The sequence below is a fragment of the Sphaerodactylus townsendi genome, linkage group LG01, assembly GCF_021028975.2.
Source record: "Sphaerodactylus townsendi isolate TG3544 linkage group LG01, MPM_Stown_v2.3, whole genome shotgun sequence".
Classification (NCBI taxonomy): Eukaryota; Metazoa; Chordata; class Lepidosauria; order Squamata; family Sphaerodactylidae; genus Sphaerodactylus; species Sphaerodactylus townsendi.
This window is the reverse complement of record NC_059425.1, coordinates 79727130-79754553: the sequence shown is the minus strand read 5'-3', so window position 1 is coordinate 79754553 and position 27424 is coordinate 79727130. Positions and strand designations below refer to the sequence as shown.

Sequence of the window (27424 nt, the reverse complement as noted above, 5' to 3'; positions counted from 1 at the left end):
TCTTTGGTGGGGGAAGGGTGTATGGGGCACTGGAACACCAGGATCGATGGTGCGGTGATTGGTTAGAAGTGAGTCATCACCACCCATTCCATCCTTAGTGAATTATACAGCAGCTCTACAGCAGCTCTCAGGCTACAAGAAGGTTATAAAAGTGTAAAATACCCCAACCCCTCACTAAAAGCCTGGGACAAAAGAAATGTTTTGGCCTAGCACTTAAAAGGGTAGTCAAAAGGACAGCCTTAAGGAGAAGGGCATTCCACAGACATGGTGCCTCCAGCGAGGTCCTTTCCAAGCCCTGCTGAGATATTATGAAATGAAGCTATCACAGGTACCACAGAGACAGAACCCTAAATGCAAGTCATGTTCTCTACCATATATTTTGGAAATTGTGACAAAGAATATATGCTCCAGCTCTCCTTGATTGGTACTTCAGACAATCAAAACGAAAAGACCTACATTTATTCTCCAAAAACCATACAAGGAGGTTTTGACTCTTTCTCTGGTAATGGTGTGTTTACATTAGGTGGGACCACATGGGTGGATTGTCCAATACAACATGAGAAAGTGCATCTTACTGTTAAAGATGGAACACACACTAGTGACACAATTCAACATATTTTCATTTGTGCTACATTCCATTTGAATAATAAGGGCTTGTGGGAACAGGGCAAAGATAGAAGTAAAAATAACTAATCATTTGTTAAAACATCTAAAAGAAATTCCAGCGTGACTATTATAAGGCCTCATCCCTGACCTAGATAGCCCAGGTTAGTCTGATCTCATGAGCTCTCAGAAGCTAAGTAGGGTCAACCCTGGCAAGTACTTGGATGGGAGACCTCCAAATACCAGGAATACCAGGGTCATGACGCATAACTCAGCAATGGCAAACCACCCCTGAATGTCTCTTGCCTTGAAAACCCCACCAGGGTGTTCTATAAGTCAGATGAGACTTGATGGCCAAATATCTATATCTACCAATGAATGTACTTTACTTTGTAAGTATGCCCAGCATACAAAATTGGCAAGAGAACCTTCCCCATGAAACTGAGGGGCTTAAATTTTTAACAAGGACTTGGGTATTCACAGCTGCTGAGATTACTGGACTATAAACAAATGGGAGGCCTAAGGTCTCTTGATCATTTAATCGAGTCAGTACTTTAATTACCATGAAGCATTTGGCACTGAAAGAATTATTACAGGCTATTCTCAGCAGTAAATAATGACCAATTTTGCAGATATTCTTCTAATGTTGAATACAACTAACTGAATGTTAGGGTATGCAAATGAATACTCAATTCTTTCCTGAATTTCCTAAAGGTTTCAATTCAAAATATTATTTTTTCCCAACGATATTCAGCTGCTGTTCGATTATGATCTTTCTCTTGAGGTAGACTTGTAGATTCAGAACTTTTTACCACTGCCACCTCCAACAATAGAGGCTCTATCTGCATTTTCTGTTGTTCTTCAATACAACTGTCATCAATGTGATTTCATGGGCTTGGATATTACCTCTCTGCTCCACTAATGGCAGTGCTTTCCTCATGCACAAAGGCAGCCTGACATTGACTCAAAGAAGAGCAGAGACTCTTGCATCTGTACAAAAGAACTGCACTGCAAAGTATGGTTGTGGAATCCAACTCATCATACTGTACAGGTACAGTACAAAATTACAGGTTAAAAAATGCAGTCCTCTAAAAAGATCTGGGTATATTACCACCATGGGGAGCGAAGACAAAATTTATTGAGATCAGAGAACACTTTTAATCAAAGGCCAAGTATGCTGTATATTAACATTTTACAAAACCGCTCATTTCATTTCAAAAACCTTTGATAATAAAAAACACAAACCTATAGGTTTATAAAAACAAATATAAATGATAAAAATAAAGCAAGTGGCAAGCACTGAAGTGCTGAATGGAATTACATCCTTCTAAGTTAAATGAAGTCAATGGGTTTAGAAGAGTCTAATTCTTCTTCAGATCACACTATCAATGCATCTCAGTCATCACATTTTCACCCTGTTGCCAAAACACTGAACAATGAGGGAAGTTTCACTATTTTCTTGAAAAGATGGTAGTTTTGAATGTGAGAGCAAGATTTGTGATGCAGGTCTAAACTGGCAAACTGGACTATACAGGAGGAGGTGGTCCTTCGAGTATCCTGGCTTGAAGCCATTTAGGGTTTTACAAGTAAAAGCCACCACTTTGAATTGTGCCCAGAAACAACGGGCAGCCAGTGCAGATCTTTTGGCACTGGAGTGATAACAATCCTGGTATTCCTCCTCAATAATAACTGACTGCTGCATTTTGGACAAACTGCCACTGCATTTTGAATGAGCTAAATATAGTACTTATTGAACAAACCCAATAAATAATACCTGAATATTTTACCTTCTATCTCCATAAGTAAAAGAGATAGGCAGATTTTTTAAAATTCAGGAAAGGTACCAATGCATAACATATTTTGGGGACAAAATATATGAAGCAATATTTGACAGTTAGCTTTAAAGAAAACTTCCTTTCCTCCACACTTGCTCATACCAACATGCCCAGTACCTAGACTTTTTGCACTTATCCCATCTTGCTTCCTCAACAAATGAACCTGCAGCAGAAGAACTGATCATGCTTCTGTCAAAAGAAATTTAATCTTCATTGTTTAATATTTGTATTTAAGCAGCATCTAGAGCAATATGAGCATATTATTGAACCAATCTATCATGTGCACTGCATTGAAACTAAGCAGCTAACCCAGAAAAAATGTCAGCTATGTATTTCTCACTATTCTAATGACCTTCGTGTAATTGAACCATATCTCAAGAAGTCTGATGCTTCTACCAAAATATTTACATAGTCAAATAGATGTATTTCATTCTAAATAGCACTGTAACTCTACCATGCTTTGTTTCTCATTTAGATCACAGCTCATTTTCAGTGTTCTCCATACATGACTTCCCATGTTAATTAGCTAAATACATTGTCAAAACTCAGCCCATTCACATTTCTCCTCCTAATGGGCAAATGGCCTTTGAGTCACACTATTATACAATTGGAGATTGAGTCATTAGATTAATTCCATCAGGATTTTGAACAAGCAACTACTGATAACTGCATCACACATTAGTCAATTTCCATGACTATATACAGTGAAAAAATGTAATACATAAAGCATAATGTTGAGCCAAATTTAAATGGACCTGAAAGACCCATAGAACCTTGAATTTGGATCTGCTGTGTATGCAAACACAAGTATCAACCAAACCCATTGTTAACTTCAGTCCTCAGAGTGCAATCAGTTGTCTTACAATGATGGTTGTTCTAGGGCTGATAGGATACAAAATGCCCTTGAGTTCCTTTAGTCTCACATTTGCTCTTCACCAAAAATGTTCAGACATATATGTCATTTGCTTGTAGATGCAAAGGAAGCTCGCAAAGTGTTTTTACCAATTTTACCAATATTCTTACCATTCTGAAATAGCATTTTTATGAAACAAAATGTTTTAAAAAATAAAAACAAAAAACTGAAGGCATAAGTACTGGTTGGTTGTTGTTTCAGTAGGGTCAAGCTGTCAAAATGGTCATATTCCATTTGTCAAGCAAAAAGAAGTGCTTGGGTTCTTTAGAAGGCAGGAATGGAATGAGTCTGGGAGAATGTCATCTCATAACTCATCCTGATGAGTCTGATTTGCAAAGTCCATTCCTTTGGTACAAAAGTGTCTGATTAAAGCATGTACTAAACGATGTATGTTGCTTTCTAGACTCTTGGTTTTGTATGTAATGATATTCTGTTCCTCTCAAATGATTCCAAAAGCAGACTCTCGGGAAAGTTTTGAATTCCAGTCTTGCTTAAGCTTGCCAAATTGTCATGCCATATTAACACCAGATTTCCGGGTGAACTTGAATTTCTGGCAGACTTTATGGTGCTCCATTTATTTATCTGAACTATGATTTGTTTGCTGTAACCCCTTGGACCCACAGCCCACTCCAATTTATTTACGCCCATTGTGTGACCAGTACCCTTTGAGAACATAGATTTACAACAATCAGGAGAGGTAAACCACCATTGGAACTGATGTCTGAATCTCATTCATTAAGGTTCGCTTGTTCTTTATGAGACTTTGGACTCTGCCCATGATAAATCCTAGAAGCCAGAGGAGATGAAGCAGAAGGGGTGACAATTGAAACCTGATATTAGAAATGACTCCTGGACTTCTAGTGCCATTCAACTTTTTAAAAAAATCCTCAGCTCTTCTGAAATGCATGCCAAAATGATGAGGTTTCATGTAATGCAGCAGATCCCTATCAGTACCAGCAAGGCTTCCAGAAAAGTGATTTATTCGTAAGACCACAACAATATGAATACAACAATATGATTTAATGTGCTGCAGTAGCTTTCTCATTTTTGTAAATAATCATGATACACATGTTAGGCTCTTCTAGGGATTCATCTTTTCCTGGATGGGGTGCACAGATGTCACACAATCACCCAGATTATGTTACCTCAGCAAGCTCTCCTATTCTTGCTGTTTTTCAGCAAGAATGTAGTTGCTAGGAAACAGTGCTCCTTATTCCCAGCAAGTGCTATTAGCAAGTGCGCGCGTGCGCACGTGCGTGTGTGTATGAGAGAAGGGGAGAGAGGGAGAGAGAGAGAGAGAGAGAGAGAGAGAGAGAGAGAGAGAGAGGAAGGTGGCTGTGCCAATGCCATAGGCACTGGATGAGGCCTTGCATTCCTTGCCTTTAGAACAGAATATTGGTTTAAAAAGCAATACATTGAATAAAGAAACAAAACAAGCAAGAAGTCTTGGTTGTTTAATATCTTGTGCAAAACTAGGCAGTTGGTTTATGGATTGTCTTCATTCAAAATGTTTGCCATCTTTTTAATGCCATCAGCAATTACACTTCACGTAAACATCCACATGTGTGGGACATTAGGACATTGTCAAGATTTCAGTTTCTATAAATCTTTCCCCTAAATCACTGAACTTTACAGCCGTAGTTTATAAACCTGTCAACAGATACTATAAACCAAGGACAATGTGGTAGCAATAACTGAGGCTGCAGCAGTCACCAAACATTGTATACATACTGTTCTGTTCCACAAGTAAAATATTCTAGGTGCCCTGTACTCGGCCAGAACAGAGTGGGAGACTCAGGCAAAGGTGCAACAGTTAAAAAAAGAAGAAGTTTATTGCTTATAAGAATTGAGACCCTACTTCTCCCAGGGTCTGACTAAAATAAAGTACTTGCTTGACTAGAACAACTTGAAGCTTGAGACTTTGATTCTTTCTTGACTTCTTCCAAGAAAGTCCTCTTTGTCTGTGCTTTCTCTTGGTTCCTTCAGTGTCCTCTATCTGGACTTCACTTTCTGTAATACCTTAGACTTAATGCTCTTTATACACCTTAGACTTTTATGCTCCTTATACACTTTAAGCGTAAGAGATATTGCAGCCTTCCAGCTCCACTGGCACTTTAGACTAAACTAACTAAACAGGAGCACTACTGGGTAATAAGGAAGACTGCAAGGCTGTTGCCTCTAGGGGGCTTCTTAAAGGGTCTAACTACAGTTTCCTCCCTTAGAACACTATACAAAAGGAACTAAATCCATACTAGCTATAGGGACAACTGAGACTTAATAAATAAAATAGTAAGAGCTTCTCTGGGGGCATGATATTACTTAACTGTGCAGGTTTTTTCTGCTTAATTTATAGAAACAACCCTCAAATTCTGGGCAAAAACAGATGACATGGATGAAGCTACAGTTACATTTCATTCCCCAGTGAAGTTTCTAAAAATGTTTTGTTATTGTTTTGTTCCCAAGAGGTTACACTACACAGCACATGAGCAGGATGGTGAACTGGGCTGCCAGAGATTACAGAATGTGACAGGTAAGTGTTTGTGTGTGTTTACGATATCTGTTTTGTTATCTCAAATAGGAAAAGCAGATACTTAAGAGGTGGGTTTCTAAAATGATGAGGATGACTTACTCATTCTATGCAATATGATATCATAATTTGTGGAGGTAACTGATGTGAAAGCTAAGCATTTAATAGCCTGTTTGAAGACAAAACAAAGTATTCCTTTACTGGCAAAGAATCCACAATTCTCCCCTAATGATATTTACTTGGTAAATTAATAGTGAGTTCAAAGACTAAGGAAATCTTGTTTTAATGGAAGGGTCTGGAGGAATACTCCTTATCTGAAATGCTCCAAAAGCAAAATATTAAAACTTCTGTTCTTATTTAAAAATGACTTGAAGCAGAATTTGGCATTTCTATAGAACTTAAACCGGATATTTTAATAATGTTTTCCTCACCGATGGAGATGCTAGTAAATCTGTTGCTTTAATTCATGTCATTATCATTATCATCTTTGTTGCTTTTGCTTTCATTTGCTCAGAAAATCAGCAGCCAGCTCTTCAGGTGGGCAGCTTGACATTTTGAACATGTTTGCAGAAGATGATCTTATGTTCCATGGACAAAACCCTGGTTACAGAGAAAGGATGTGCTCTAGGCACTAATACTGTGATTAGAACAGATTACCAGTATCTCAAGCAACTAGCCCTGCATCATTCCCCTAGCAAAATGTAGCAAAAGAGGTGAAATTAGCCCTGCACATAAGTTGCAGTGAACATATGTACAAACTATGTACAGGGTGTACTTGATTTTCCTTTATACATGTGTTGAGTAATTATTCTGTAACATTCAATGAATGTACACCTGAATATGTGTTTGAAGCTGTTTGTTCATCCAGTTTCATTTGTAAAGTGAACTCACATTGGCTATTACAAACAAATGTAAACATGTACATGAAGGATGTACCGGTATATGTGTTCACTGTAACTTGTGAATAGGGCTACTTGATCCAGAGGAAACACAGCATTGATTATGTTAACTGTTTATCTAGTAGACTTCTGTGCAAGCACATGTGGACTGTGCTTGTGCAGGCCATCGGCATGTTTTAGTTAGCAGGGAAGGTAGGAGGGACATGTGCCTGCACAGAGGACCACTAGATGAATAGTTATGGTAAGCAACACTGCTTTTCATAGTTGGGGCCTCTGGGCAGCCCCACGTGGGAGAATGGCAAGCTTACATACTGTGAAGGTGGATATGGATTGTCAGTGCACCACAGATTGCAATATAGCTTGATTCATAGTCATCTCACCCCTAGCATTGACATCACAGCATAATGCCTGATCCAAGAAGTGTGATCCAGACTAAATTTTCTGTTCATTCAAGGCACTTCAGTCAGTAGACTGGAACATTCCTGCCTTTCCTTATCCTATTGCAGTTCAAAGACAATCCTGAAATGCTCCTCCTGGGGTACAAGGGACCCTTGTGAACAGCATGAGAGGTAAATTGGGTGCCTGCAGCAGGAAGGGGGGATTGGTAGAAGTTACTCCAACCCTTCCATTAATGGAAAATTTAGTCTGGATTCTCAGATGTGTTTAGTTACCTAAAGCATTTATCTTCCATCTTATTTGCTTGAACTCAAGACAATGCAACAGCAAGTCATATGAACATAAAACATAAGAATCCATTAACAGATAAAACACAAAGATTTAAAACCACAGAGGTAGATCTGCAGAACAGTTCACTCTCCTTCAAATACCCTCTGAAACAGAACTGTCCTGTTTGCCTTCTTAAATGTAGCCAGATGAAAACAAGACGAATCAAAACACTCAGGGGAGCTATGGGCCTCTTCCAACTAGAATGTACCACTAGTGTGGACCACTTCCAAGTTACATGAATGTGAACAATGTAGATAACATCTTAGGATGAACAATTGCTTTTTGTAGTGAGCTCAGTATATATCCCAAATCCTTCTCAGTCCAAGTCCATCTATATATAAATTCCAATTCATCAGTTGCTGGCTGGAGTCTCCCTTTGAAACATTTTGGCTGATGTAATACAATCTATAACTCTGTTGTTAAAAACAAATGATGGAATATGCACTACACAGCTCTGAAGGAACTGTTTTTGAGAACCAGTTATAGCTTTCCTTGCTATGAATAGTTTGGGAATCTTGGATGGGATTCTAGAATCCTAAGCAGGAAATATTATTCACTCTGTACAATGAACACTCTTATTGGGTAAGGGTGCAATAAGACAAGTGCCACATGCTTCCCCTGGGAGGGGTTTCTACTCACTGTACTTAGTTATTCATAAAAAGATGGGGTCAAAGACCCATACTGGATCTGAGGGGTCTTAATAAGTCCATTGCCCATTGAAAACTCTGCATTTTATTGTTTATTTGATTTGATTTAATATCCTGCCCTCCCCAGCTTTAGCCAGCCTCAGGGCAGATAGCATATGTGATTAAACAGTCATACAAAACACTTTACATAATCAACAGCTAAAAATATCATAAAATGACCCTGGTGGCAGTGTAAATCCTAGTCATTTGCTGTCCATGTATGATATCATTCTCTTACTGGATAAGGGTGATTCATTTGCAGTAACTGATCTTAAGGATACATATTTTCAGGTAGCCATCCATGAAAATCACTGCAAAATACCCCAGGTTCTCAGTGGTGGACCTGATCTGTGAGTTTTGCATCCTACCGTTTGGCCTTTCATCTGCCCCAAGGATGTTCACTAAGGTAATGGCAGTGGTGATGGAGTACCTGTCCTTGAAGGCTGCACAATCTTTCCATACTTGGATGATTGGCTCTTTGTCTCCCACTCCTCAGACGAACTACAGAGCCAGCTAACAACCACGTTGCACATGTTTCAGACCCTAGGGCTGGTATTTAACAATGCCAAATCCAAACTGCTTTCTGAGAAATTGGCCAGGCACTCCTCCCGTGTACGAAGGCTTGGGCTATCCGGAACCTGGTATCCAGATTCCAACTTAATAGTTTTCAAAGAGCATCACTATTCAAAAGCTTTTGGGCTTGATGGCATTGGCAACGTCCACTGCACATTTTGCCAGACTTCACATACAGACCTTACAGAACTAATTTGTAAGGTCGTTCAGAATCAGTATTGACTCACAATAGTGCAAGTTATCTATCCCCAGGTATGTCCTCAAATCCCTTAAATGGTGGCAGGACAATAATAACCGGTTAAAGGGGCTGCTGTGTGGGTCACCACCCTTGGACATTTTGGCAACCACTGATGCCTCCCTAGCAGGGTGGAGGGCACACTGTCAAGGTTTGTGGATTTATTTCCTTCAGCACTGAATGGCAAATGTCCCTGTTCCTGTACTGGGGAGAAGTGGGCCCACACTCCTTGGGAGATGTGTTCAAAATCAGCTGATCAAGCTTGCTGATATATGCTTTCTCACCCTTGCCACTGATACTCTGTGGCAATTGCTATGCTTCAAAGTTGTGAATCACCAAAAGTCATTCAAAACAAAAATACAATGCTAAATAAACTACAGAGCTCCTGGACAAATAAATTTTAAGACAAAGTTATAAACACTCATCAGGCAATATTATACTTTACTACATGCTGCACTCATGACTGTCTTGAACATTATTTTCTAAAATTGCCTTCAATGATACAAGTGAACATGAATTTATGTGTACAGATCTCAGATAACAGCTGTGACAGAAAACTGGTTACCAACTGATTTTTCAATAGCCACATATATGAATTTACTCATAAGACTACAGTGGAGAGGGATATTCCAGCCTGTCCCAAAAGAGATGTGGGCTGCAAGACTAAAGAGCTAAAATAAATCTGGCATCATTGTACAGAAGAGTTTGTTTCACAAATTGCATGTAGATCAAATAAGCTTTATGAAATTTGTAACCCACCGATTAAAAGTTTGTAAAGAGAAATCACTGTAATTGAATTGACAATTTGATAGATGTACACAAAGGACAAAACTGAGATGAACACATGGCAGCTGGGTTTGGCCATGTGTGATGATCTGATACATTTTAAAAGGCAGAGAGTTGTTACGGAATTCATCTTGACAAGACACAGGTTTAGCTTTCACTAGGAAATCCTACAGGTTCTCATTATGCCTTGGCTGAGCTCATCCAAATGATAGGAATATATTCAGACAGATAAGAAGATAATGTCCTTAATTACTATGAAACAGTCCTTGAGAATTTTTTGAGGCTCTCAGCTGAGGACAGTACAGATATGTTGCCTCTAATATTAGTTACACAAAGGAGTATTATCAAATCAGACACCTTATGAGGTAGATGAGGTTGAGAGAGTTTTGAATAACTGTGACTAGACAGGAATGGAGCCTAGGAGTGGAGAAACAAATCTGGTTTGCCAGAAAAGACTTTGTCGCTCATGTGGAGGAGTGGGGAATCAAACCCGGTTAGAGTCCATCTGCTCTTAACCACTACATCAGTGTCCACTGCTGCCCAGAGACTGATTTACCAAACTTACCCTGCTATGTGTGTGGCACATATGGCAATTGCATTCAAAACAATACTGACGCTTCAGTTGTTGCCGACGTTCAGTGCTGGGCATCATTGTGTCAGTATAGCTGATGGTGAGCTGCACACAATTAACCAGGGAAGAGAGTTACATTTTGACAAACAGACTAAATTATGCATACTAGTTAAATGTACTATTATACATCTTAGTTAGAGACAACTACATAGGATTCTTAATTTTGCAAGGGTTTCTTAATTGTATAATCATCCACAAAGAGTAACAGAACCACCTTATTCAAACATAGTACTAGATTATGGAACTTTCCGCACAAACCTTTTAAAACATTTTGAGGCAGGAAATAAAATGTTTCCTCCATGGAGTTCCACCTTGCTTTTACTCCCTTTGGTTCCCAAAACATTTTATTTCCAACCTCAAAACATTTTAAATGAATCTCCTTTTAAAACAATTCTCTATTTGAAACATTTTTCAAAACTCCTTCAGTTGCTGCTCAACTTATTTACTACACTGCCCACGCATCTCTGCTCCCTGAACTTCCTCCTCGACACCTTTTTCTGAGCTCACTCAGTTCCCACTCACCTGTTTATCTGCAGCATTTCCGTTTGTTCTTTTATACCAGGGGTAGGGAACCTGCGGCTCTCCAGATGTTCAGGAACTACAATTCCCATCAGCCTCTGTCAGCATGGCCAATTGGCCATGCTGGTAGGGGCTGATGGGAATTGTAGTTCCTGAACATCTGGAGAGCCGCAGGTTCCCTACCCCTGTTTTATACTCAAAGCATCAAGTATACGAAGAGTATAGAAATGCAGCAAGAGGCTGTGAAGCATCAGTTCAACAGAACTAAAAAAGGGGAGGGGAATCACATAATGGTAGCCAGGAATTGTTTTGAGGGTGTGAGTGCAGACATGCATCATTGTAAAGGGAGGATTATATATTTTATTCATGTTGTAAGCTGTCTCGATTACAGTAAAACCTTGTACTGTGTGGACAGTGGAAAGCTTGGCTGGTTTTTAAAGTAAAAGAGTGTGCCACAGCATCTGATAGTTTTGATGTGCAACTTGTACTCTGAATGAGAAGATACCGTTAGGACAGAATATGGAGAAACAGAATGGTTTCCAGTTGGCAAAGATGTTTGACAAAAATGTATTTTATCACCATAGCTCTTCAATCTATATGTAAAACATATAACAAAAGCTGGATTAGATTTAGATAAAGGTGGACTGAAAACTGGGGGAAAAAACATTAACAATTAACAAAGCCATTCCTTTCACATCCTGCATGTGAGCTCCCAAAGGCACCTGGTGGGCCACTGCGAGTAGCAGAGAGCCGGACTAGATGGACTCTGGTCTGATCCAGCTGGCTTGTTCTTAAGTTATTTGCCAATGATACTAATTAGTGCCAGAAAATAGTGAAGACTTGAAAGGACTACTGCTGAAATTTAAATAAGAAAGTGTCAAAGCAGGACTATAGCTGAATATAAAGACAAAAGTAATGACCACTGGAATATTATTGAGCTTTAGGGTGGACTATTGGGAAATTGAAATTGTTGAAGACTTTCTATCCTTGACTCCATCATTAACCAAAAGGAAGACTGGAACCCAGAAATCAGAAGAAGGTTCAGACTACGAAAGGCAGCCATGAAGGAGCTAGAAAAAATTCTTAAGTGTAAGAATGTGTCAGTGGCAACCAAGATCAAGTTAATTTATGCTGTAGTATTCCCTGTTACTATGGATATAAAAGCTGGACAATGAAGAAAGCTGACAGAAAGAAAGTAGATTCTGTTGAAATGTGATATTGGAGGAGAGTGTTATGGATACCAGTGACTACCAACCCCCCTCTCCAACAAATAAGGGGTTCTAGATCAATCAAGCATGAAATCTCTCTAGAAGCTAATGACTACATTGAAACTATCATACTCTGGTCACATAATGAGAAAATAAGACTCACTGGAAAAGACAATAATGGCAGGAAAGGTTGAAGGCAGCAGAAAAGGGAAAACCCCAGCATGAAATTGACTGACTTTATAAAGGAAGCCATGTCCCTCAGTATGCTATACTGGAGCAAGGTGGTTAAAAATAGGACCTTTGGGAAAATATTGAGTCATAGGTTCACCATGAGTCAGAAGTGACTTGTCGGCACTTAACAAATGTAAACAAGCTGTCAGAAGCTCCATAAGAAAGGAAGCTAACAAATGTTTTAAATAAATAAATAAACACCCAGTGAGGCCGGAGCAGTGGTAAGGAGGGGAGTAGGGCAAGATTGAGTGGAAAATCTGGCTGAATCCTCCTCAATTCCATTTATCACTGTTTCCATTAAATATTGTGAGGTTTCTCAATACAGCCTCAATTCTTGTAAAACATTGCTCACGCTGATGCTGATAAAGGAATATCTGCTTTTACAAAATGTGATTCCCCCAATTTCTGTTTACATTTCATTTTTTAAAAATCATTAGCATTCTTCTTATTAGAGAAGGTTAATAAAAGGTTGTTGGATAGTGAACTTAATGTGCTAGTCTGTCAGTTCTGATAACTCAAGAAGAGTATTAATTTAAAGATATGAAATGTGACAAGCATTGCCTAACAGGTTTTTAATTCAGTACAGAGAGGTCTGAAATATCTGAGGTCCTCTAGCTATTATGTGAGTAGTGTATGTTGAACATGAAGATTGCTAAAGTGCATGGAGTTAGATAGCCAGCCCAGGAGACCAGCCAAAGGTGGTTCTAGGAGAACTAACTGTGAATGGCAATTTGAACACAAATAAGCTACTCAGAAACAGTCTAATTCAGAGTCACTGGAAGAAGTCTTTACAGTGAGATCCAACTAGTAAATGGGGGGGAAAAATTAAAAATGTCGTAATAGTTCAGTTTCTCTCTGAATGAATCAAAGTAGTCTCCATGCAAACTATTTTGGTCTTCTCAATATTATAATTTTCCTCTTTTAAAAGAAATGCATAAAGAGTTAAGCCTCTAGGAGCTTGAAATAGCAAAAATCCACAAAAACTGAACCAAACACTGCCACCCTAGAAAGATAAAGGTGTTATAATTGCTTTTGAGTGACTGGGAGCAATTTGAGACTTATGTAGCTTCATAATTAGAAACAGACCATCAAATTACTGAAGCTGATTTCTGTAATGGTTTCCCTGTTCCTATGATTAGGCCTGGTTATAATCTCAAATGTATATACAACATTCAGTGAGAAGTACTTCTTCTTCACTACTGCAGGAGAGCAGCTTGTTTCCTGGTCTTTTGCTGTAGTTCTGTGATTGCCAGGAAATGCTTGACAATGTAACTGAGTGAGTCACCTCAGATGGCACAATAGGAAAGCACCATTTTCAAAAGAGAGAAAGAAGCACAACTGAATCAGCCTCAGGTTTTGACCTTGACCACACAGATTTGAGTAATATGTCTAGCCATTGAAGACTTTTGAATCACCACATGGAAGGGAATTTCCTGTTGACATTAGGGCTCATATTCATTTCTCACAAGTGGAAGTGAACATTGCCATCTGTTTCCAGGCCGTGTTTTTCCCCAGGCATATCTCAAGCATTTTGGGCCATTAAGTATAAGAACTCCTAGTCCCCACTTCATGGCTCATGTTGCTTCAGCAGATGGCCAGACTGGCTTTAAGACTTCCATGGAATGGGGTGTACTGATATTAAGAACCAATTATTCACCATGTAGGTATAGGGAAGGAAGCAATTCTGAGGAAATATGAGCAAGTAACAGGACAACAGACATTTTGAGACCAATTAGTGCAATAAGTAAATAACATTGGGATCATTCTTAGCCCTAGCAAAGCATGTGGTTACTTGTGGGTGTTATGATAAGGGTCAGACTTCTCCCAGCCACTGGTGGCAGAAGAGAAGAAGATGGGCATGGCTTTTTCCTGTTTCTTCTGGAAGCTGTGCCACTGCTGACTATTTGAGAAAGAACTAAAATACTGACAATCTGATGAGTCTCATCTTGCTACCAACAATGGCAGCAGATGGGAAAAGGTAACAAACATGTCTGATTCCAACAGTACTGCTGGCTGGTTCCCAGGTGAGCCTTGAGGTGTTCACAGCTTGGTTTGCTTCCAGCTGGTAGAGTGGCAGGAAGAGGCTAAGTTGCGGCTTATACCTACATTGCATCCTTGATCTACACTGCTGTCAGCTGAGTCAGAGCTGAGTAAGGTTGTTTGTTTAGAATAGCAACCTGCTACCTGGTATCCCATGGAGACCACTTTGCCCATGACTGTCTTTCCTGCCCAATTATATCTTCCTCAAAGCAAAGAGTTAGCCCTGGCTTTCTATACCTTACTGGAGAAAGAGGTGCTTCGAAATAGCCCAGAAGGTATAATTGTTTAGTCTGCAATTTGTGACTGATCCTAACTCCTATGCAGGGTGGGATTCAGCAGGTTCGCATGACTTTGGCAGAACTGGTTGTTAAATTGGTGCTTGTAAACAACCAGTTGTTAAATTATTTGAATCCCACCACTGGAACCGGTTGTTAAATTATTTGAATCCCACCACTATGGTGCCCACTTTGTGGCAGTACCCACTATTTTTTCTCAGAATTCCAAAAATGCCAACAGGCTGATTGAGGTTAGATAATAAACTGGAAACTATGTTGACTTGTAATTGCTGAAAATGCAATGAACCTCTAAGAGTTTATTCTTAAGCAAGACTTAAAAGCTTAGCATAGTTTTTATTGGGAAATTTAGTTGCTGCAGCAATAAAATAACTCTTCTCTATGGAATAGTTTTGCTGATCACATGAACTGAAAATCTGCTACAACTTTTAATAAGGAAAGCAGTAAAGAACTATTGTAAAAAGCACCTGGCCAATCTATGTCAGCAGCTCCTATGTTTCAATGTGCTCTCAGAGCATTCACATTGTAATTTTTACCTCAACGTAAACCTTACTGAGGTCAATGCAAATGGGTGGCACAAGTCCTCAGGCCTATCATAATTGTAATCTATTGATTCCTACAATGCCATGTGTAAAATGGGTTAATATTCAAGATAAGCTCCTTACTGTCAAAGGGAGAAACAATAACACAAAATAGAGTGGGGAAAGAAATAAGGACATAAAGAATGTATGCTAACATTGCAACAAACTTAAATGGGGTTGTATGTGAAATCCAATATTAGCTAATGAGAATGGTCAAGAAGGATGTCATATTCTTGAAATCAGAATCACAGTCCCCTTCACCGGTTGCGTTTAAGGAGAGGAATGTTTTTGATATCCCCACTTTTCAACAGAAAATGCTGTCAAGAATTTATCTGATAAAAAAACACTAATCATGACTAAAGGGCATATCTCCAAGCCGTTTTTAATACAACCAATAAGGAAACAACCCCTGCCTTGTTACCTTTCTTGCTATTGAAAGCTTTACTGCTTCAGCCTAGTCTCAGCTTGACAAATGCTTATTGTTGCAGTGATTTAGTGAATACTGCGTTCCACCCAGAAGTGTCATAAGTGTTTTTATCAGGGTAAAGGCATTCAAATACAAACAAAATTAAGTGCCTAGAGGAGGAACAGAGGAAGAGGAATTAATCAAAACTGCTGATGATTTATGGGAAGTAATGATTATGGGACCCAGACAGTGTGAAGAAAGGTTTCCCTTTATCATTTTCTTTTTGATAGCTATGTGATAGGAAGTAGCATCAATATATCATCAAAGTGTTGGAGCTGGTGGCCCTGCAGTCTGGAAGTTATTTAACGAGATGCAGCTGCTGTAGGTGTCTGTGAGGGAAGGATGAACAAGTTAATTACCTTACCTCTTCACCTATCTGAATCTCCCGGACTGAGTGAAGGTACAGCTGACGACCCTCAAAGACTATCACGCAGTTTGGATCACAACTGTTGTTCAGCAAAGACATACTGGGAAAGGAAAAACTGTCTTGATTAATAAAAATAATTATCCAGCACAGACAAGGATGTCATTTTAATACTACTGATTCTGTCTCCACCCACTTCTATAACTGTGCTTGATTCAAACTGTCTCAAACCCCATCTTGCCATATGGCAATTAGTTCCATGAGAAGGAAGGATGTGGAGATATAATGTACCCTTTTTATGACTCTTTTCCATATGTTGGAAACCCACAGAGTATATAGTTGTATGCGTAAAATTATTTACTTTATCTAAAATACTGCTACTGTGTTGCATCTTCTTGCAAGTTATTTTCATCTACAAACTTCTTTCTCCATTGTTGCACCCTCTACTTCAGCAGTCTGAGGTGAAAAGGGGTAAAAATTAATTGCCTGTGAATGAAAGAATATCTACAGTACCTGGGATAAAGGCCAACACCAACATCCTGCACCTCTCCATTACTAATGCTGAAGCAGTTACAGGTCACCTGTGAAAACAAGGTTAAAATCCAGGATCAGGATTACCAGGGTCATTTAAAAACTTCGTATCCGAGTGAAAGAAATCTTCAAAATAGAAAGCATTAATATGAAATAGTCTTCAAACCCAATACATTGATTATAAACTGGGGTTCCTCACAAGAGTCTGAGAAGTGGGGGCAAGGAAATTCCATCTCCTCAACCTCCATCTTTTCTATATGCTCTTCAGAGTGACTTTGACAAGCTCATTTCCCCATTTCTCTTTGCCTTAACATTCTGAGAATAAGAATGTTTACTCCTCAACAAGCCACTAGGGCTTAAAAGAAAATTAACTACGCTTTTTCTGCCTACCCAAGAAACTCTTTTCCCCCCAACACGAAGAGATTTTATTCTATCCTTTCATAAAGTCCCTTTCATAAAGTTTGCTAATAGAAAGACTATTAAATTTGCAACATAGTGCCCCAAAAGATTTATACTAATTAGCAGTAAAAAAAACCTACTATCCTTTGAAAGGTTGCACAAAAAAGGCAAAATTAAATAAATGCTGAGGTCCCATTTCCTGGTCCTGATGAGAAAAAACATTGCACGTGAAGTTTCATCCTATGGATGCTTGCAAAGTTAGATTAATTGTAAATTAAAACATAAAATCTGGCAACAGAGTAATTTCACAGTCCTTGACAGCAAAGTTAATTTAAATAAATATACATACAGTAATAAAATGCATTTTTAAAAGCTAAACCTCTACTTTAATTAGTCTGTTATTTATTTAACCCATTCAAACTTTCCAGTCACTTTAAAAAATCATACATCTTAATTATGTCTCTCCTGCTGCTATTGGAAACATAATTCCAGGCAACACTTATGAGCTAAGTTTGACTTGACCTTTCAGTACACAAAGGATGGATAAGTCCCCCTAGGTAGGTGGCCAAAAAAAATTAAATTTCTCTGAAATGCTAATCTGTCTTCATAGCTTGCACCCCAAGTCAATAGGTTTGCAGACCAATCTAAGCTGAGGGTTTCAAAAATGGCTGGAGCAGTAGCCAATGGGCTTTGTGGGGTGGGTTCATAGCTCAATCACTGCACAAAATTTGCATGCAGAAGAGTCCAAGACCATTTAATGTGATTTCCAGATGAAGCATCTCAGGAAGGAGGCTCTGTGAAGCACCTTTCTCAGCCTGAGAACCTTGGAAAGCCAAGCCAACCAGAGCAGAATATACTGAAGTAGATGGAACAATGGTGTGAGTCCAAATAGGGGAACTTCTCGTATCCAAACCCAACAGTTACATTCACTCAGTTTGGTAAAAGAAGAGCCCCATGTGTGTGGGATGCTACCTAGGAAAAGCAGCATCCAAAAGGATATAAATGTAAGGCAGAAAAACATTTGGAGTAGCTAGTAAGCCAAAGGTTAAGCATTCCTTCTTTTCTGTGGCTGCTCCATCTAATCACCTTTTCTTGGAGATGGATTTCCCAAACAGGCAATTATTGCTCTTCTGCCCTCTGTGTTCAGATATACCGTGATTATATTGTTACTCCAGTACTTCAGTAAATGGCATGACCACTGGTTTTAAGAAGGCCATGAAAGGAACATTTCAGAAGCACATTTATTTATTTATTTAAAAGACACCCCCCCCCCAGCACCTTTCCATTCAATTAGGGTCCACTAGGTGGCAAACATAAACTTTTTTAAACAATTAAAATATAATGTATTGTTGAAGCCCAGAAAGCCCACAACAGCCAATTAAAAACACACTTAAAATTATAATTATAAAAGTCAATGAAAAACATGATTAAACAACAGCAGAAAGAAGGCCAGTAACCATTATGGGGGGTGGGGTATGCCTGATGAAACAAAAAAAAATCTTACCCTGCTGATAAAAGACATTAACAAAGGGAGAGAGACAAATCTCCCTGGGGAGGAAGTTGCAAAATATTTGTGCCACAATCAAGAAGGCCCTTTCTGGGTTGTCACTTATCTCACTTCAGACAGTGGAGACAACTAAACTGGGGTCTGAGAATGATCAGAGGGAGCAAATAGGTTTATACAGGAGAAAGCAGTGAGTATTGAAAGTATGTTGATCCCAGGCTGTACAGAGCTTTATGGGTCAATGCTACTGTGTTTCCACAAAAATAAGACAGTGTCTTGTGTTAATTTTTGCTCTAAAAGATGTGTTAAGGCCTATTTTCAGGGGGTGTCTTATTTTTTTGCACTCCAGGCACCAAGGGCATTACAGAATGTGGCAGGGAAACAGATGCCAATACAAAATGGCAACCAAGCCAGTCTGCCATGCCTGTATGAGACCACACCCACACCAAATCAGGCATAAGCAGTGGTGGGATCCAAAAATTTTAGTAACAGGTTCCCATGGTGGTAGGATTCAAACTGTGGCATAGCACCAATGGGGCTGGGCGGGGCACGATGGGGCCGTGGCCGGGCATTCTGGGATGGAGCATTCCTGGGCGGGGCTGTGGCAAGGATGCAGCCGCTGCGCCGGTCCTTGGGTGGGAAACGAATGCACGCAGGCGCAGGTGCACCTCCTGCTAGACTGCTTCAAGTTCTGTGCGCTACTGCTGATAGGAGGGGTGTAACTAAGGCAAAAATCACATGGCAAGATCACCAATTAGTAACCCCCTCTCGGTATACACAAATAATTAGTAACCTACTCTCGGGAACCTATGAGAACCTGCTGGATCCCACCTCTGGGCATAAGTGCTTCAGGCATGCAGGTTGCACACAAGCCTGCTGGCTCTGTGCATTTCAAAAGGTTGTCTTTTAGAAGGCATAGTCCTGCCTTTGGGCTATCTTTTAAGTTATGGCGAGCATTTTTAAAATTATGATTTTTAACTGTAATGTAGGTTTAACATGTTGCCTTCTGGGATGGGCAGGATATGAAACTAAAAATAAAAATGAATTTCAACTTTTTTTAACAGCATACCCATGAGCCTTTGCTAAATATGCAAATATTTGCCACATTTTACAGGCCCTGCAGAAACTCTGTAGATCCTGCAAGGCCCTGGTCTCCTTAGGGAGCCTGTTCCACCAGGTAGGAGCCAGAGCCATTAAGGCCCTGGCCCTTGTAGAAGCCAGCCGGATCTTTATTGGGCCAGGGATCTTCAGCAGGTACTCCTCTGAAGAACGGAGGGATCTAGCGGGGCAATACAGGGAGACGTGGTTCTTCAGATATGTAGGTCCAATGCTATTTATGGCCTTAAAGGTCAAAATCAATACTTTGAAAATGGCCCGGAACTCAATGGGCTGCCAGTGCAGGTGGTATAGGATCGGAGTAATCCGGTCCCGACTAGATGTTCCCGTAAGCAGTCTGGCTGCCACATGCTGTACAAGTTTTAGTTTCTGGATCACCATCAAAGGCAGGCCAGCGTAGAGCGTGTTACAATAGTCCAGTCTAGAGGTGACTGTGCAGAATATGCTGTGCAGAATCCACCCCTGAGAAGACAAGGTCTTCTTAAACTTCTCAAGAGTTTTCACACTTTGAGAAATGCCAGCTGTTGCTATCTTCATTGAATTCACAATCCATTACAGTAGATGTGCAAGGCAGCTACCTGTTGTGAGGCAAAGCAATGAAAGGGCTATTAGTGGTTGACACCCACTGTGGATAAAAAAAAAATCTTGGCTAATTAGCATCTAAGGCATTTCTCCTCCTTGCAGCACTCTTGGATCTTATTATCACCATTCAGGATGTACACTAACCAAGGCACTGCTTTGAAGGTTCTGCAGGTTTTTTTTAGTCAGTCCCAGCAATTCAAGGATGATAGGAACCTCCCCCTCTGTAGGATACCTTTTTGATGCTACTCTAGGAGCTTCCCTGCATGCAATTTATTTAAGGGTAAGCCACCCACCAGTGCCAGCAAACAGAAGTTAGCAGATTAAAAAAATAAACACAAGAAGGATGCAAACGCTCCCCTGCTGCTTCACAGTATCAGTGGAACAGAACAAAGCACAAAATCAGAAACATAGCTGAGAAGGGGTTTTCACTCAACTCAGTGAGCCTAGAGTTAACTCACAGAAAATCCTAAAGTTACTCTCTGAAGAAAAGTTCCTTTAAAATTCTGAATCAACCATCGAACACAGTTATTTCTGTATGATGAGAAGGACTGGTTAACCAACTGGAGCAGTGAAGCAAGGATAAAATAAATACATTTTCTCTTTGATAAAATACAGAACACGCATCACTTTCAAAGGCTGCAGGTAGCATTCCTCAATAGGCACAGCTGTAACATTTCTCTCCCTAGCCAGGTTACATGTGGGGTGAGAACAGCAATGTTATGTCTGCAAAGAGCCAAATCACAGGCTGAAAAACTAGGCTACCGATAGCCCTTTTAAGCCAAGTTCTCAGTCATAAAGGGGGCGACTTTATATAAACATTTTCTCATTATAAAAAGAGACTCCTGCTCTTAAAACAGAAAGTTTCATGTCACAAATGTAAAAGTTTTTTTTAAGTGTTACCTCAATGTTTCATGTAGAAGGGCTCCATCCTGACTATATCCCTATACAATACAAAGCAGTGAAGACCAGAGTGATTGCTTCTTATTGCAGTACTATGCCATTCTTGTGACTCAAACTAGACAGGTAAAATGAGGTAGCATCATGGGGCAGGTAAAAAAATTAGCTTTGGAAGTACCCAATTCAAACCTCACCCATAAACTTAATGACTGGCCTTAAGCAGGTCTCTCAATCTCAGCCATCCATCTACAGTGTAACATTTTAACCTGACTCTGGACAACGGGTTAAAGTAGAGGTTCCTAAACTTTTTCGGGCTGCCACTCCCCCCCCGCCCAGCTTCCAGGGCACATTTTCGGGCAGCTCCCCCCCCCCCGATCTACTGCAAATTCAAATTAACAGCGAGGATAGTGCTATCAATGGCCACTAATCATTACGAATATCTACTCCCTCCATTATCAGAGGAAGAATGCCTATTTAAATCAGTTGCTGGGGAACACAGGAAGGTTGCTGCTGTTGCAGTCTTCCAGTTTGTGGCCTTCCTAGAGGTAGGTGGGTCGCCACTGTGTAAACAATATGCTCAGTTAGATGGGACATTGGTCTGATCCAACATGGATCTTCTTATGTCCTTAAGATCTCAACACTCAGACAAGTTCTTATGTGACAAGATAAATAATCAGGCATTGAAAACACAAATTGCTTCAATGCATTTAAAACTCTTATAAATAGCGATTAATTGAAAAAGAAAGTATGTAAGTAATACATGAAGAACTGTGTCATACTCAGTTCACCAAGTGGCTTGGTGGCCAGGTTTCCCACTTACCCACCACTATTCAGCAGTGTGGAGAGGGGGAGTTATCAAAAAGCCAGTATTGCACCAATAGTGTGCCATGAATTCCAGCAACCATTCAAGAGACTGCATGTCATCAAAGTGATGCTCTAGGACTGTGACAAAACTCTGTGGTTGACCATAGAGTTTTGTCCAAATAGTAAAGCATCACATCCATGGCATGGCATTTGCCAGAAGTGACAGTGCACCTCGGGTGCCATATCATTCCACGCATCCCTGCCCACTCTCTCTTCCACTGATAATACTAGTAAATGCTGTTAAACAAGTCACAACCTCACAGTCTACATTTTCATCTGCAGAAAGGCAATAATTCATATTGCACCATGTGTTTTTGAATACTATTTTATACTAAATAAACACTTAAATCACAGGTTGCTGGAAGCCATCTGTTTTACAGATCACTTTGGAAATTTCAGGAAAAAATATTCCATGCATGGTTTGTGAAAACAAAAATTGAAATAATGGCCTAATGTTAGTAGCATTAATAGCATCAGTATGACAATCATGACAGCAGCCAGAGAAAGTAGGAAACTGCACTGGGTTTTAACATATGCAGAGAAAGAGCCATAGGTATGTCGTTTGTTGTAAGGTCTGAAGCAGGCAAGGAACCAATGAACAATCCTCTTTACAAAACGTTTTCATAAGTGTAAGTTCTCATAAATTAAAGTGGTGAGAACAATGGTGGGATTAAATACAAAGACATGAAGAAAAAGATGAAGTTTTTTATATAACTAAATTTACAGTGAGAGCAAATCTATAGAACAAAATCTGGCTAATGAATAAAATTATGTTCTTATGTTCTTACAGTTTCCACAACAATGAACATGTCATCATATATTAATCTATTAGAAATTAATTACAGATGCTGTAGTTAGCATTACCATTTTTATTTACCTTTTTGAACTATAACCAATAGTTTCTTGTTTCCCCAAGTAACCATCTCAGATAGGAAAAATATCCAAGACATATTACTGATATCACTTAGCAAATCTATTTCAAGGACAGTATTTGGAAACCTCACAGCTTCTCTGCTCTGCCCCACAGTGTCTTCGGAAACAGCAAAAAAATGCAAAAAGAAAAGTCTACGGCAAAGGAAAGGTAAGCTCGCTGTGAGTGTGTAAAAAGTAAGCTAGCTGCAAGTGTGTACAGAAATAGACTTTTATTGACTTCCCACTATAAGTTTGATTCTCTCTCACACAGGATTCCACACACACCAGCCTGCCCTTTCATTAGTCAGACTAAATGGTACAAGGTCTGCTTATCACCAGAGACAGGCCTAACAATCGAGCACTCTTCTCTCCCAGAGATAGAGCTAAACCGCTCTGCCACACTACCAGGTAGAGCTACCCTTCACTCTGATCTTCCTCCTGAGCCGGACCTGAGCTGTCAATGCTTTCTCCCTGAGGCAGAACTCCACTCTCTCTACCCCTGTGTTCCTTTCAACATCTCATCCTCTTTCTTGAAGGTGCCTGGATGTGGAGCAGCACTCCTATGGGCTCATCTTCCCTTCAGGGGTAGGGGCAGTCTTCTGTCCCTCACAATGAGATACAAAGAAACCCAAACACCTTTCTGTCTTCCCCTGTCTTCCCCCATGACACATGGAGGAGGAGATGCTGAAGGGGTTTAAGTTTCCTGGGGAGTAAACAGTTTTTGTTATATTTTGTTGGCTTTGTAGAGGAAAAGAGCAATTATAGTTCAAGTAGAGTTTCATTAAGGGACAGATCCCATGTTTTAAATCTGTTTATCAGAGTCCCCTTCTCCAGATCTCTCACCTAACCAGTTTTCTTATGTAGTACAAGAGTGATTATTGTAGCTTCAACTTGTAAATGCCAGCATATACAATCTGTTACTTTAACAGTCAAGTGTGGCCAAATTTGTGGATACTTAAATCCATGGATTGAGGCTACAGTGATATAAACCAGACAATTCTCCAAACTTGGGGGGAGCCCCCCCCCCACGCTGAGGTTTGCAGAAAAACTTGAAATCATTAAAAATTATATTGGAGAGGTTTAAACCCACCCACCCCACCCCCCACAAATGTTTATACACAGGCAATGTGCCTACCTCTTCCACTGCAGCAGCAATGGTGGGTAGTGGCTGGGAGCCACATAGGGCCCAGCAGTAGTGGCAATGAGGGGAGGAAGCCACAACAGAAACCAGGAGCCATGCAAGGCTTACCTGTGGCAGCAGCAATGATGGCGAATGGCTGGAAGCCATAGCAGGCCAGGCAACAGAGCTGTACCAGTTGTGCTGACTGCAGCAGCAACACTGCAGGATGGCTGAGAGCCATGGTGGGCAAAGCAATGGAGGCCAGCATTTATTGGTGGCAGCAGTGACAGTGTGGGTGATTAGATGTCACACTGGATTTGCTGGTAACAGCAAGGATGGGGGTAGGTGGCTGGGAATAATACCAGGCTCACTAAAAGCAGCAGCAATGGTGGGAGTGGCAAAAAGTTATGCCCAGGCTCAGTGAGCAAGGGAGCAGTATGAAATTCCCCCAAAAGTCTCATGGGCTCCCGCTTGTCGTACTTATTTATTAAACAGTGGTAGAGGAGAAAGAGCCCTTAGAAAAATCTGTACTCCCATTTTTAAAAAAGCCCTGGCCTGGATGGCCCAGACTAGCCTGATATCACCAGACCTTGGAAGCTAAGCCAGGTCAGCCCTGGTTAGTACTTATACGGGAAACTATCAGGGAAGACCAGGGTTGGTATGCAGAGGCAAGCAATGACAACTCCCTCTGTTCATTTCTTGTATAGAAACCTCTACAGGTCATCATGATTCACTTGTTCCATTAGGAAATTCAATAAGAGATTGAAGTAACATCTTGTTTGTATAGTTACTTTAGAGATGCCATTTTGATGAGAACAGATTTAAAATATATTACTTGTGTTCTCAGCCCATCATATTTACATTTTATGTATTCAGAGATGAATTTGTCTTGCTAAATTTCCAAAGTTATTATGACTATAGAAATGCCTTGGCAAGAAGATTTTCTTACAACCATCAAGAGGGCTACTTTGTACAAGATTGTTTTTATATTCCTCACTACGATAGTAGGCACATTATGCATTTGCTTTTTTTTTTTTGTCATTTTAAAATTCATTTATTTTTACATGTACAAATCACCCTTCTGCCTGACCAAGTAGTAAAAGCACTGCACAAAATTTAAAAATCAACAAAAACAACCTAGACTCTTAAAACCAGAATTTAAAAATACCAACAGCACAGCTGCTCATATTCACTGCAAGCAAATGAGTACCACACTTCTACTGCATATTTGTCAGTATTTGTATATTTTTATATTTGAGTACTAGACTTAAGTACAAAAAAATCTTCCTATGAAACAGGCCTGAGACACTACAGATATTAAAGAGAGTACACCTACATAATTTTAAAGAAACACAAGAAAAGGGCTATAATGAACTACAGAACACTGAGGGTACAAACCTAAGAAACAAGGGGGCATACTTCTGAGTGAAGTTGCATAAGGTTGCTCTGTAAGACTGCTTTATTACCAAAGTACTACAACACAACCACTAATCCTGTGCCCACTGGCACCATAGATGAGCAGGTAGAGGACTGGAATTCCAGGCTCTCTGATGCCATCGAGGTGATTGCTCCTCGAAGTCCTCTGCGCCTTCACTCATGGATAGCTCCGTGGTACTCCGAGGAGCTACGCCAAATGAAATGGTAGCTCAGACAGCTAAAGCGAGTGTGGAGGAGGTTTCGTGACGAAGCTATGTGTACATCTTATAGGACATTTATGAAAGTCTATTTATTTATTTATTTATTTTATTAAACTTATAGGCCGCCTATCCCCGAAGGGCTCAAGGCGGCTTCCAACATGGCTGTTACATAGACAGCAATCAACAACATAAAATACTAAAATCATTAAAACCTAAGAACTAAGCAGCTATGAGATGGCGATAAAGGGGGTGAAGAGGGATTACTTTTCGTCCTCTCTCGCATCTGCTAGCTCCCACCCGGTGCAATTATTTCATATCATTCAGTCGCTTTCCTCTTTAAATGAGGGTTCAAAAAGTACTCAATTGGCTCATAACTGTGAGGCTTTTATGGGCTTTTTTGCAGATAAAATTGTGTCGTTCCGCCATCACCTTCCTGCCACCATTGAGACAATTAGTGAACTGGAGGCTCCATGGCCATCTGCAGGTACTTGTTTAGACCAGTTTTCCCTGCTCTCTCAGGCTGATGTTGACAGGGTCCTAGCTTTTGTTAGACCTGCTACCTGTCCTCTGGATCCGTGCCCCTCTTGGCTGATTCGAGTTTATCGGAAGGAGTTACGACCCCACCTGTTAAGTATTATCAACTGATCCCTTGAGCAAGGAGCATTCCCGGTTGGGTTGAAGGAGGCGGTGGTCCGCCCACTCTTAAAAAGACCATCCTTAGATCCTAGTGATCTGGCCAATTACCACCCCATCACAAATCTTTTGTTTCTGGGGAAGATAATTGAGAGAGTGGTGCTGGAGCAGCTTCAGGGCTTCCTGGATGACACATCAGCACTTGATCCCTTCCAGTCTGGCTTCTGTGCTGGGCATGGGACAGAGACCGTCCTCACTGCCGTCACAGATACACTCTGCATGCAGCTTGACCAGGTGGATTGGCGCTGCTGGTATTATTAGATCTCACCGCAGTGTTTGATGTGTCGATCACGATCTTTTGACCCACCACCTGGCTGTTACTGGAGTACGGGGCACTGTCTTGCAATGGATTGCCTCATTTTTCCTGGAGCGGAGTCAGCAAGTGTGGTGTGGGGATAGGGCCTTCCAGAGGTGCTCACTATATTGTGGAGTGCCTAAGGGGTCCCTGTTATCCCCACTATTATTTAACATCTATATGTGACCCCTTGCTCAGTTGGTGAAGAGTTTTGGCTGACCTGTCACCAGTATGCTGATGAAACTCAGCTCATTCTGTTGATGGAGGTGGGGGGAGGGATTGCTGCCCCTACAGCTCTACAGCATTGTTTGGAGTCAGTTGCTGGTTGGTTGAAGCAGAGCAGGTTAAAGCTAAATCCATTGAAGATGGAGATCCTGTGGGTGGGTCGGGGGGATTGAGGGTTTCCAGCCGCTGGTGCTAGAGGGAGTCACTTTATCAGTGACCTCCTCGGCTCGGAACCTCGGGGTCCACCTGGACTCATCTCTTACTATGGCGACCTAGGTGGCCTGAGTAACCCAGGTGGCCTTTTTCCACCTTCGTCAAGCTCGGCGGCTGGCTCCTTACTTGACCTGGCCACAGTGATCCATGCCACGGTCACCTCCAGATTAGACTAGTGCAACTTGCTCTATGCGGGTCTTCCCTTCAATTGATTCAGAAGCTGAAACTGGTCCAGCATACAGCGGCGCGACTGCTTGTAGGTGATTTGATCAGGGATTATATCTCCCCTGTGTTACGCCAGCTGCACTGGCTCCCAGTGG

General features: G+C 40.6%; 1 protein-coding gene across 3 annotated transcripts in view; it reads right to left on the bottom strand.

The window, feature by feature from the left end:
- Positions 1 to 27424, bottom strand: part of SMYD3 (SET and MYND domain containing 3) — a 463587-nt gene that overhangs the window by 61384 nt on the left and 374779 nt on the right. For all 3 annotated transcript variants that reach the window (XM_048484814.1, XM_048484825.1, XM_048484833.1), the window contains 3 exons: positions 16630 to 16697; positions 16117 to 16219; positions 10349 to 10459 (listed from right to left, as the gene is read on the bottom strand). In XM_048484814.1, coding sequence (XP_048340771.1) covers positions 10349 to 10459; positions 16117 to 16219; positions 16630 to 16697 — 282 coding nt within the window. The remainder of the gene's footprint in view (positions 1 to 10348; positions 10460 to 16116; positions 16220 to 16629; positions 16698 to 27424) is intronic.